The sequence below is a fragment of the Limulus polyphemus genome, unplaced genomic scaffold (genome assembly GCF_000517525.1).
Source record: "Limulus polyphemus unplaced genomic scaffold, Limulus_polyphemus-2.1.2 Scaffold2552, whole genome shotgun sequence".
NCBI lineage: Eukaryota > Metazoa > Arthropoda > Merostomata > Xiphosura > Limulidae > Limulus > Limulus polyphemus.
In genome coordinates this window covers 18,663-32,992 of record NW_013668162.1, presented here as the reverse complement: position 1 = coordinate 32,992, position 14,330 = coordinate 18,663, and the positions used below count along the sequence as shown (strand labels likewise).

Below are 14,330 nucleotides of genomic sequence, written 5' to 3'. Positions count from 1 at the left end.
ATTTTGTTAAAAAACAGTCACATTTTCAATTATTATACATTATATATAGTATATAGTATTATTGCTATTTTGAAATAAGTTCTTAACCTTATTTTTCTTAAAACATAGAACAGTAAATAAAGAATTATAGCAAATAATTATCTCTTCTAGTTACGAACTTTATATTCATTTGCTGTTTGTCATAGGTTGCTAAGCCTTTTTGATTTTGCATGTGGAGGATGTAAAACAAAAAAAATTATTTAGATTTTATATATACATTTTGAAATAACCAAAAATCATAAATTATTACATTAATATCACAGAATTCCTCTATAATTTATCAAGCTTTGTAGCTAAGCTGTATTTGGGTCTGAAAAATATGAAATTTCGAGCTCACTAATGTCTTATCTTACCATTTGGAATCCAGCGTGAAAAGAACGAGGTTGCCGTGCAAATACTTCAAAGAGGCTGAGAAATCTACTAGGGGGACATTCTGAGCATTTGATTGGTTATACACATGTCATTGGGCGAAGTAGGGGACGTTAGCAAGCATTTTCAAAAATTGAAGAGGTGGGTGGGGCCATGTTGGTTGATTCAATAAATATATTAATATCTCAGAAAATAGAAAAGATAGATAGTTATTGTTTTATATTCTAGTTTGTCAGTATTTGTAATTAGAGTATCTAATTCATAAGAAACTATAGAATTTGTTTTTGGACATCACAAACATCTAATTTGAACTACTGCTGCATTCAACATATCAAATGATGCACAAAAATCAATATTTAGGTGTTTTTTTTATATTTTCTTTTAAATTAAGAAATTAACTAATGTATAATATTAAAACTTGAATTATAATCTACAATTTGATACCAAACTTATTGACATACATTCATTAAATAATAGTTCAATAAAACTTTGAATGTGAGTCAACAAATGCAGTGATGTGGCCTTTGGCCTGTGACCCGTGTTGATAGGGTTAGATATTGTCAGACTTAACATGGTTTCTCAAGGCTGCAGGTATACATTTTTGTTAGTACTAATGACCTTAATTTTTACATTCATTGTGCATATGACACATTCACAATTATCATGTGCATTATATAAGACAGTCACTCTTTAATCACATGATACAGTATGTATTAGATCCATGTGATGCAACACAGAATGCTATAGAGGTGTATCTTTTGAAAAGTTACATATAAAATGGTGTCTGTGAGAGACAGTGAAAATTGCATCTTATTTTGTTGCAGTTGTATGTGATGCCAAAGGGTTAGTTCTGAGTTGGTCTGTTTCTCTATATGGGAGAACCTCTTCTTACCATGTGTTTGGTGCTGTGACTGTTTTGTTACAGTTGTACGTGATGCCAAAGGGTTGGTTCTGAGTTGGTCTGTTTCTCTATATGGGAGAACCTCTTCTTACCATGTGTTTGATGCTGTGACTGTTTTGTTACAGTTGTACGTGATGCCAAAGGGTTGGTTCTGAGTTGGTCTGTTTCTCTATATGGGAGAACCTCTTCTTACCATGTGTTTGATGCTGTGACTGTACATTCAGCTTTTATCATATCAGACAAAATATATTAAATTGCATCGTATTTTGTTACAGTTGTACGTGATGCCAAAGGGTTGGTTCTGAGTTGGTCTGTTTCTTTATATGGGAGAACCTCTTCTTACCATGTGTTTGATGCTGTGACTGTACATTCAGCTGTACATATATTTTCAGACAAAATATATTAAATTTTTGTAGTATAAGTTAGACATTTAACATGCTCTAATACGAAGACTATACAGATACTATAAAACACTGCAGTTTTTCTTAATATAAAATCATTTGACAAAAGCTTTGTAAAATATTCTAATTTCAAGTAGTTTTGGTTACCATAAGTTTGAATAAGGTCTGTTTTTTAATTATTTTTAAAGAGTTTATTGTGTGTTTATATTTTTAACAGCCTATGTACAATGGACCAATGCCACCAAGTACATACATGACACAGCAGGTTCAAGGTCTATACTCCTACCCACAAGTAGAGCAACAACAAGGTTATCCGCAGCCTCCTGTTGCAGCAGGTGAAGATCTCTTACCTTAGAACTGAAATGTATGACAAGAAATTATGTTCTTAAGATCATAAAAACAGTGGTTTTATCTGTCAAAATACAACATTAACAATGATATAAAATATTAAACATGCCTGTTTTCACTTTGTTTTTGACCATGTACATAATATAATTTCTTATATAGGTCTTCAAGGTTCAATGCCACTGTCAAACCACCCTCATATACCACAACAGTCCAGCATACCCACATCACCATCAGCTTCTCAAACTCCTTATTCTCTGCCTAATAATGTATCCTATTCAAGGTATGTTTTATCTCAAGTGTCAACCACAGAAAGGCATTTCTCCTTTGATGATCATTTATAATGTACATGCTGAAATCACACTTAATATTTGAAAACATAACCTGCTTAAGGTTATAAAAAAGATGTGTCATGCTTTAAATCATAAACAAATTCCTGTTATTTAATACTTGTCATTATTACAGGAACTGTCCATGTGTATTTTGTAGTCTTCTGTAGATTTAGTAGAAACATATGTAATACTGTACTTGTCATTATTTCAGAAACTGGTGGTATTTATTATGTAGTCTACTGTAGATTTAGTAGAAACGTATGTAATACTGTACTTGTCATTATTTCAGAAACTGTTGGTATATATGTTTTCTACCATATATACTTTCAAGAAACATGCAATAATTGGTTCTTGAAACCATCGGTAATTGGTGAAACTTCATAATTACAAAATTGAGGAAAAACAAGACAATTGTACTTTATTTATTCAAGACTATGATTTGCCAGTAAAGACATCATCGGGTACATACTGAAATGTTTTGTAACAGGGTTTATATACGTAACCTTGACATTCACCTACAGACAAGTGGGGTAAGAAGTGGGGAGGAGTTGGTTGAGAACATTTTCTGGATTTGTTTTTAGACTTCTATTTATTTCTAAAATTTCCATACTAACTAGTTTTTTACCTTTTTCACAGATATGTAAAATTTTGTAGTTTTTTTTTTCTGAATCAGATTGGTGTTGCCATATGAAAAACTACGAAACTGAATTAAAAACTGTAAAACAAATTGATGTTAACAATGGTTATACAACAAAATTAATTAACATATTGTTGTTTAAAAAATTGAAAGCCATAAATTTAATATCAATATACCCACATACTGTACCAAACAACAACAAAACAAATGGTTTAACATGAGCGACATTGGAAAACACACTGAACAAAGAAATCTACAGACTGGCTTTCTACTATAAAAACAACCTAGGAAATATGTTGTATAACAATGAAGATAGAATCAAAAGTACAGCAACAGTGGTGTTTATCAATTAACGTGTCAAGACTATAATAGTGTATATATAGGTCAAACAGGATGTTCAATAGAAACAAGATTTAAAAAACACTAGAAGCTGAAAATTAAGAAACTAAACACCAATCTGATCCAGAAAAAAAACTGCAAAATTTTACATATCTGTGAAAAAGGTTAAAAAAAAACTAGATAGTCTGGAAATTTTAGAAGTAAATAGAAGTCTAAAAACAAATCCAGAAAAAGTTCTAAACCAACTTAAGCTCCTCCTCACTTGTCTCTAGGTGAATGTCAAGGTCACTTCTGGTTCTTTGTTTAAACGTATATATATATAAACCCTGTTATAAAACACTTCAGTCTGTACCTGATGATGTCTTTACTGATAAAAACCATGGCCGTGAATAAATGATGTATTTGTGAAACATAAAGTTGTCTTGTTCTTCCTCAATTCTGTACATAAGTAATACTGTTCTTAATTTGTCATTATTATTGAAACTGTTGGTATATATTATGTTATTCTATCGTAGATATAGTAGGAACATAATGTAATACGTAATTTACTCACCATTATTACTGAAACTGTTGGTATATATATTATGTTATTCTACCGTAGATATAGTAGGAACATAACGTATTACGTAATTTACTCATCATTATTACTGAAACTGTTGGTATATATTATGTTATTCTACTTGAGTAAATTACGTATTACATTATGTTCCTACTATATCTACTATACCAACAGTTTCAGTAATAATGATGAGTAAATTACGTATTACGTTATGTTCCTACTATATCTACGGTAGAATAACATAATATATACCAACAGTTTCAGTAATAATGATGAGTAAATTACATATTACATTATGTTCCTACTATATCTATGGTAGAATAACATAATATATACCAACAGTTTCAGTAATAATGAGGTAGAATAACATAATATGAGTAAATTACGTATTACATTATGTTCCTACTATATCTACCCATTATGATAGGAACTGTTGGTATACGTTGAATCACGAATTTAATAGGCCTACTTGACTTGCTTATTGTTGTAACAGATACTCCTCCGTTTCCAAACTCTCTCGAAACTTCCAAGTGTGCATGATGAGAAACCCAGAGAGAGACAGAATGTAGAGATAGTTAAAGCAGTGCTCATGATCAAAACACACTTTACACAGTCATGTACTGAAAGTTTAAAAGTAATGCCTATAAGTAGTATTTTAGATTCTTAAGTACATCCAACTAGGAAGTAGAGTATCGGATAATGTGAATAATTATAGATTTCATGGATGTATAGTTGTACTATATTTGCTCATTTTTTTATGTTTATCACTAAAAAAGGTAGTTAAAAATTATTTTAAAAACAATGCCAATGTTAATATATTTGAAAATATTGAGGAACAGTTCAATAAATTTAAAGTCAATTAAATCAATGTTAAATCATTTCAAATTTGTAATAACCATTTTGAGATTTGGGGCAAGGGCTTTTCAAATTTGTAATAACAATTTTGAGATTTGGGGCAAGGGCTAGGCTGTCCTGGTTTTACAGTTTAGAAATCTGGTCATCCTATTCAAACATAAAACATGATAACCATTAAATTTTGTTTTTGATAATCCTATTCAATTAGTTTATCAGTTATTTCATTATTAGTGGTGTTTGTGGGTGCTAGATTTCTCAGAGTTGACATTGCACCAGAACAACAAACTTAACTTCCGTGTGTCACTGAATATTTATGCTTTTTGTTAAATGGTCAGAATTTAGGCACAATCTATTCGTAAAATATTTGTGTTTTTGAATATACTTAAACCAAAGCATACTGACATTATTTTTTATCCTATTACATTTTAAAATATGTACAACTACTTTTATAAATCATGTATATCCTACAATAGGTAAATCAGAAGGTATTTAATAATCTACCTTACTGCGTATTATTAAAAACTGTGTGAAGTAATGTATGTCACTGTCAACTTCTAAAATAGTCTTTTAATGGGCAATACTAATGATAGTTAATGATGTTTTTTGAATAAATTATCCTATTATAAACCTAAGAAAATATTTTATAATACTTGGGCCTACTTTAATTTAGATCATTCACAAAATGTGTAGTTATGAAGGTAATTATAACCTGCTTTTATGAATGCATAGTAATTTAGATCATTAAAAATGTTCATTCAATATGAGCCTTAAAATATACATAATTAAAATCGTTTTTTATTTTACTTTGTACATTATGGTAAGTCATTTAAAAAAGTTTTTTTTTCTGACCTAAACATTTTACTTTATATATCTTACAGAGTGTAATAAAATACCATTGTATAATATCTTCACCATTGACCATTAGAAAAAAATTATAACAATAATGTACCTAAAAAATACGATACACAATGACTTGAGTACTTTATAAAGATGGACCTTTCTTCTTCAGGATATTCCAATTTGCTCCTGAAGAAGAAAGGTCAATCAATCGAATGTGCTCGGGTTATAGGGTATCATATTTTTGAGTAAAATTGATTTCATGAACCTACGTATTTTCATAACATCATGAATAATGTACCTCTGTTATTTTATATGCAATATAAAATGTTTATTAATTACATTGTTAGATATAACAAACAATGTATTTCAGATCAGTTACGTTTAAGATCAAACATTTTATTAACATAGATTGTTAGATTATTAAACTATTTCACATCAGTTACATTAAGATCAAACATTTTATTAACATAGATTGTTAGATTATTAAACTATTTTACATCAGTTACATTAAGATCAAACATTTTATTAACATAGATTGTTAGATTATTAAACTATTTCACATCAGTTACATTAAGATCAAGCATTTTATTAATATTGGTTCTTAGATTATCAAACTGTTTATTTAACATCAGTTAACATTTTATCAATATAGATTGATAGATTATTAGACTGTTTCTGATCATTTAGATGCGAGATATGTATAAAGTAAATTGTGAGGTATGTCACACTGTTTGTAGATTTTATTACTACAGATTGATAGATTATTAGACTGTTTCTGATCATTTAGATGCGAGATATGTATAAAGTAAATTGTGAGGTATGTCAAACTGTTTATTTAACATCAGTTACATTTTTGATCAAACATTTTATTAGTACAGATTGATAGATTATTAGACTGCTTCCGATCATTTAGATGTGAGATATGTATAAAGTAAATTGTGAGGTATGTCACACTGTTTATACATTTTATTAGTACAGATTGATAGATTATTAGACTGTTTCCGATCATTTAGATGTGAGATATGTATAAAGTAAATTGTGAGGTATGTCACACTGTTTATACATTTTATTAGTACAGATTGATAGATTATTAGACTGTTTCCGATCATTTAGATGCGAGATATGTATAAAGTAAATTGTGAGGTATGTCACACTGTTTATATTATTTACATGTAATATCAAAAATTTTATAAATTAGATTGTTAGTAATATTAAACTGCTAAGTTTTGACAAGGTACCTTACTTCTGCTTACATCCGTTGCTATTGTCATTCAGTGCTGCCCCTGATTTATACAAAAATTTCTTGCATGCCACAAGCCTTTCACTCCCACACATCTCTTGATTCACATGATTTAACCAATTCTCACATGCAAACTATTATGCAACAAACCTCCACCAATAGAAGTGCCACACACCCATGCGACTCCTTCTATGCTATTCTACCTACGTATTGATTTACTCTTATTGAGTTTACTATTTATTATCCAATTGTACTAATTTGTAACTCATTCTGAAGTGGAATTATTTTATATTCCTACACAGTTACAAAACATAGTCATTAAATACAAACTTTTTTGTACTTTTTATTTCTTTTTAACAACACAGTTGTGTTTGATTATTCCTTTTGAATTATGAATTCTAAGTTACCACTTTGGAGGCTATAACATCTACCAGTAAATTTACATGGAATTATCGGCAATTGTTTCGTGAAGAGATTATCATTATTTGAACCAGTCTTCTTCTCGTGATGTTGGCCACTTTTTTCCTGAACAAACTGAACATCTTTGGGACAACGAAGCATTTGACAGCCTTTTTCCTCTACTTGAATTTGCCGTGTCTTCCCAAGTTCATACTGCAGGATCAACTAGGTTTCATCTGGCTTTTCTGGTCATGATTTTATGGGTATGTTCTGTTTTATCCCTCTTCCTGATTACCTATAATCCTGTCCCTTCTTTCTCGTGGGATACTCCTTCCTCTCAGTATTTTGTGTTTTCCCCTTCCCCTGATATTGGGGTTCATGCTGAGCGTTTTGTATCACAGTTATGTGAAGACACTAGCATGCTTTGCCTTCTACAAACTTCTGATCAGTTTACTTTAGCCTACCATTAGGCTGATTTTCTGTTCTTTGATTCTCAGCATCTAGAATCAATTTTACCCAATTGGCGGGCAGACCTTGATTACCCTGTTCATTTATCCCATGCCCAATTTTCTCACCTTCGTCTTACCTTCATGTCTGTTCTACAGTATTTGTCTACCATCCACCTCCTCTCTTGCCAGTTGCTCCACTTCATCTTCTTGCACTACCCCTCAATGTCTTTATATTTAGGATGTTACTGTGTTTGGGTGTGGTTCAAATCTATTTGATTTGAGTGGGACATAGCACATTGCAGGGACATCTTTCTTGCTTCTGTTTGTCCAGAGGTCAGGTTCCCTGGTTCAATATATATGTGTGTGTATATATGTATATATAAGATACTTCACTCTGCTCACATGTGTCCTGTTCACAGATCAGTGGTGGGATTTCTCCCTCCAGCAGGCTGAACTTGAGTGAAGATGATATGATCCTCTTTCCTACCTCCACATGGATGTCAGTTCCTGGCGGTTGAGTTTTGAATTGTAGTTGACTTACCGACAGTATGATTCTCATCCTACACCCACATGGATGCTGGTTCCCAGTGGTGAAGTTTTAGACACAGATGACTTGCCATGTAAAGTCCATCATGCCCTAGCCACTCTACACCTTAGGGTACATTCCTTAATTTACCCACATTCCATTCATTAGAGAGATTGAAATTATTATATGTTGTTGTTTGAATCACTGTCCAATCTGTGTTCTCTCCCATTGGGTTTGCTCCTCAGAATTATCCACTCAGATCTGCCACACTTTTTACAAGTCTGGGCGAAGAGTATATCTGGTATAGAAGTGGTGCAAACTCCCACATATAATCTTCTTATCAGAGGGATCCCTTGTTAGATTGTCCTTCGGGTGCTTTTGAAAGATGCTTCTACTTTCTCCCTTGCACCGGTCTCTCTACCTATTCAATGTGGGATTGTAGCTATCTTTGTGAGCAGAAGTAAGGTACCTTGTTGACTGTTATAATTTTCCTATACTGAAAATGTCTTTTCAACAGGTACTTAATTCTGCTCACACTTCCCACCCTTCCTCCCCACTGTCAATCAGTGTTTAAGTAACTTGAAGTGATAGTTAGGTAGAATAGCATAGAGTGAGTCACATGGGTCATGTGTGGCACTTCTATTGGTGAAGGTTTGCATGTGACAATCAGTTAAACCATGTGAATCGAGGGGTGTGTAGGAGTGGAAGGCTTGTGGCATGCAAAAATATTTTGCAAATAGAGGGCAGCACTGAATGAGAATAGCTATGTATGGGAGTGGAAGTAAGTACCTGTTGAAAATTATAAATATAGATAACTTACATATCATATTTAAATTATAAACATTGTTTCTTATGTGTGTGAAATTAACATCTTGTTTTGCTGAATTTAAATCATAATTTTACCTTTGTAGATGAAATTAAATGCAAACAATGGTAAGAACATCAATAACATTAAATGTAATATATAAAATAGTATTTGCAATTTCAACAGTATCGTATAGAAGTCAGTTCTATTTAAATAACATAACTTTCAGAGAAGAGGAATGTCTAAATGTGACAAGAATGTGTTTATTACACTGTTTTTGAAATATTTTTGCACAATTAGGGTGAACTAAAATTATGATACATTAAGATTTGTGTGTTAGTTATTTGCTACATATATCATGAGTAAGAATACCAAGGAGATAAAGATTTACCTGTTTTAATCAGCTTGAATCAAGCTCTGGTTTTCTCTAAACTGTTAATTTTATTTTTTACCTATAAACTAGAACTAACTGTATTGTTTAATAACATACATACATTGTGAAATGTTTTTATGAACAGGCATATTTTACATTCCAAAATGTATAAAAACTTTTACTTCGAGGGATTGAGTTATCAAGTAGTGTAAGAGTAAAGGGACTTAAGATGACATATATTAGTGTACTGGTGGACCAGCTTCTGGTGTGGCCAGCTGAGAGGATGACTTTTCCAAGTTGAGTTATCAAGTAATGTAAGAGTAAAGGGACTTAAGATGACATATATTAGTGTACTGTTGGACCAGCTTCTGGTGGGGCCAGCTGAGAGGATGACTTTTCCAAATTTTTGGAGTGCATTTTATATTAAAAAAATTAATACTGCATACTGGTATGTAAAACATATGTTGCTAGGCCTTTCTGTATTATAGGAGTGCTCACATATAAATTTGGGGTGCCATGGGAGTTGGAGACATTCTCCATTATCCCATCACTTTGAGAAACATTTTTCATTGTCAGGAAATTACATTTTATATTATGTAGCACCTCAATTCCTAAGATGGTAACAGTTCACTACACCTTGAATCCATAGGTTTATTTATAATTTATTATAAGAATGACTAGAATATCTTGGCCATACTGTATAACTTGCAAACAATAAAATAATAGGAAAATATAAACTTTATAACATGAAGTGATTTACAATATTATAATAAGATGATACTGCTTGTTATATATTTATGAAGCAATCACTTTCAAATAGGTTGTGTAAACTAAAAATAAAAGAAACTGAAAAAAAATCTCATTTTTAAAGAAGAGTTTTGTTGTTTTTTACTTCTGATCTTCAAGTGGTTACTCTTCACCTTCAAACATGATGACAGGCAATAGAGGACAAGTCCAGGGGATGGGGGGAGAAGCTGTTTCATTTTCTCCACACTTCTCTGAAGCTATGTCAATAACACAGCAGCCTCTGTTATGAATGAAACTGCTGGAGGATTGAGACATCCTGGAAGCAATCCAAAGAGAAGAATCATATAATCAAATCTTTCTTGAAAAGCTTAGTTCAAAGGAGTCTTCTTGCAGAATGGAGTACGATAATTATTTTCTTATAAGGTCTATGATCTTTGGCTGTTTGTTGGTGTAGTTTTTTGAGGGCATCTTCCTAAAGAATTTTAAATTAGTTCAAATGTAAGTTGTGTGAATATTTTTTGTCATATTTTGTATCATACACAGTGTATTTTATGCTGTTTAAGGAAGTTATTAGTAAATGTTTTGTTTTTCTTTCTGAATAGTTTTGTGTGATATACAAAGTAATATCCATTTTTGAGTACTTCAAAAAAAACGTTTTTTAAGTTTAATAGGACAAGCCAGGATTTATAAAGAACAGTTTGACTGTAGGTGAATGAACTTTACCTTTGTTTATTGTATGTGAATGTTATGTGATTAATTTCGGACAAAGTAAAATAGTACATATTCTTTCAATTTGGAGATGGCTTGAATGGGTATTGAAAGAAACTTTATTACAAGTAATCTGTATGACATACCTTTTGTCATCATCAGTACTGATAACAGAAGTTTATTGAAACATGCTACATGTGTTACTTATACTAGTTTCTTTCATTACTCTCCAAACTTTATTGTCTAAAAGCTGTTTCCTCATCATCGAAAATTACATCACTTGTTGAATCATAAGGTTGAAAATTTGGTAAAAGAAAAGATGGGTATTATTGTTCCAACTGAAAGCAAAGAATAATAATAATATTTCAAACACACTATACCAGTTATTTCAGGTACCAACGAAGCCTTTTATCCAGAGCTCACCAGGCCAGCTGGGATATGACAGACATAGTAGTGGTTGAGATGCTATTTATATTAAGAAATTTCCAATACCAGAACTTACCAGGCCAGCTGGGATATGACAGACATAGTAGTGGTTGAGATACTATTTATATTAATAAATTTCCAGTACCAGAACTTACCAGGCCAGCTGGGATATGACAGGCATAGTAGTCATTGAGATACTATTAGCAGATTACTTGACAGCAACTGTTATTCTGCTTGTTTTGGAATTCACTTGGAAAACAATTAAATTATAGGGGAAAATATCGTAGTCCATAATTGTTGAATTCTGAATAAAAACCTTAAGAAGCATTTGTTTAGTTAAAACTGTTTTATACTTTAAAAGTGTTCTTCCTGTCAGTGCTTTTACACAGTGCTTTAATCAATTAAAAAAATTTGAATTTAAATAACAGCTGTAACTGAATATTTTATAACAATATGTATGATTTTCCTGTCTTGTATGGGAATTATTTTGTTTTTATTCTGAAAGTTAGTATAGAGCAGGATTAAGACTTTAAATTTGGTGTTTAAATCCATATGGTTGACATGTATGTTCATAAAATAACTATCAACATGTAAAAATTTTATTTTACTTTTGAAGAGACAACAGAGATGTGAAATATTTTCAGTTGAAGTTAAAGCTTACGTGTAGAATAGGTAGTAAATTTGTAGAATTTCATCTGGGAAATAAACATACAACTGCTGATTTTCTTTGTGATTGATTCATAACAGAAAGGAGAGATGACAAGTGAGCTTTTGTTTTGTTAATAAGATTTATTGATTAAAAATACTGTTTCTTCACTAATTCATACTCACATACTTCTGTATATACTCTCTGTTTTAGTGTAAAATCTTCATACTTTCATTGTATAATGACAGTGTTTATATTTATTGTTATTAATGTGTGATTTAGGAAAAAGTCCAACCTTGGTGTTGGTCAATTTGACCGATTCACGTGACCTTTTGTACCCATTTAAAGTTGACATAAATTTAATGCTTATAACTCTATATATATTCACGAAATTTGGCAGTCTTTCACTTAATATTACAAGTCTTTCACATACAAAAATTCATATTTCTTAGTGATGTATTTTTTAATAAAATAATTGAGTTGACGTACCAGCTTTTTCTAAAAACTAAGCCTCACAAAAATTTGCTCATCCCATTTTTTACCAAATTGTTGCATGTTGTCGCAGTTAGTGTTGCTGCATGTAGTGTGTATATATATATATATATATATACTGTATAAACTCTAGCAATTGTGATCTATTTGAAAAGGATATGAATAACATTTGCAAATGAAGACTCAAAATAATTAAGCAATTGACTTGAACTTAATAGATAGATGAAAATGTGTTAATAATTAACATGAAGCTTGCCATCATTTGTTGAGTATGATTTTTTTTTATTTAGTATTAATATTAGTGATCCTAAGTAATTCAAAAATGCTGAAAAGCAAAATATATTTCCTGTTATAAAGTTTTGTTGTCAGTAATACTTTTAACATGTTGCTGAAAAGATTCACTGTCTCTGTTTTGATAGATAACCATCACAAAGTGTTAAAAGGTAAGTCAGAGATCTTGCTTCAGTAACTATGACTTCTAAAGTGGTCACTTGAAGAGAGCATTTTTTTTTCTTTATTGTAAAGTTACATAATGAACTGTCCACACACACACACACACATACATATCTGTTTAGTATGGTTTCATGAAACAGTATTTTTTCACTACTTAATGTTAGATCTCTTTTTAAAAATGTGTATTTTTCCCTCATATTTCATATATCTATAGTTCTGTGTATAGTAGATTTTTAATGCAAGCTTGGTAATGTAGTTTCAGTCTAATCATTTGACATTTTATTTAAACTGTTTTTCTTCTCAAAGTAATTTCTCCTGTACAAAATGTTGTTTTACTATTTCGAAAGTTATGTATTCATACACTGTTAGCATCCAGTATTACAAATATAAACTTACACAGCTTGGGTTCTGATCACTCCAGTATTACAAATATAAACTTACACAGCTTGGGTTCTGATCACATTGGGTTCTGATCACAACATAAGAATTACATGGGACACACAGCCATATATTGATACTTACATAAGAATTATATGGGACATACAGCCATATATTGATACTTACATAAGAATTACTTCACTCATGAAATATGCATCACTAATGATAAATTAAAAAATTCACATGATTAACCAAATCACTTTACAAGACAATGAACTGGTAATAAACTAAATTAATATTTACAAAATAAAGCTCTTATAACATTACAAATCCTTTTAAATGAAAGACATGCTAAGCTTGATGCTTTAGTTTCCTTACATTCAGTGCCACAGCCATATATTGATACGTACATAAGAATTACATGGGACACACAGCCATATATTGATACTTACATAAGAATTACATGGAACACACAGCCATATATTGATACTCACATAACAATTACATGGAACACACATCCATATATTGATACTTACATAAGAATTACATGGGACACACAGCCATATATTGATACGTTGTTCCATGTAATTCTTATGTAAGTATCAATATATGGCTGAATGTTCCTTGTAATTCTTATGTAAGTATCAATACATCACTGTGTGTCCCATGTAATTCTTATGTAAATATCAATATATGGCTGTGTGTTCCATGTAATTCTTATGTAAGTATCAATATATGGCTGTGTGTCCCATATAATTCTTATGTAAGTACCAATATATGGCTTTGTGTTCCATGTAATTCTTGTGTAAGTATCAATATATGGATGTGTGTTCCATGTAATTGTTATGTGAGTATCAATATATGGCTGTATGTCCAATATAATTCTTATGTGAGTATCAATATATATATGGTTGTGTCCCATGTAATTCTTATGTAAGTATCAATATATGTCTGTATGTCCCATGTAATTCTTATGTAAGTATCAATATATGGCTGTATGTCCCATGTAATTCTTATGTAAGTATCAATATATGGCTGCGTGTCCCATGTAATTCTTATGTAAGTATCAAC

At 31.0% G+C, this 14,330-nt stretch overlaps 1 protein-coding gene across 1 annotated transcript in view; it reads left to right on the top strand.

The window, feature by feature from the left end:
- LOC106467279 (signal transducing adapter molecule 1-like) overlaps positions 1-13,130 on the top strand; it is a 70,844-nt gene extending 57,714 nt beyond the window's left edge. Inside the window, exons 12-14 of the mRNA XM_013927612.2 lie at positions 1,928-2,045; positions 2,218-2,338; positions 10,316-13,130. Of these exons, the coding sequence (XP_013783066.1) occupies positions 1,928-2,045; positions 2,218-2,338; positions 10,316-10,445 (369 nt within the window). The 3' untranslated portion in view covers positions 10,446-13,130. The remainder of the gene's footprint in view (positions 1-1,927; positions 2,046-2,217; positions 2,339-10,315) is intronic.
- The last annotated feature ends 1,200 nt before the right edge of the window (positions 13,131-14,330 follow it).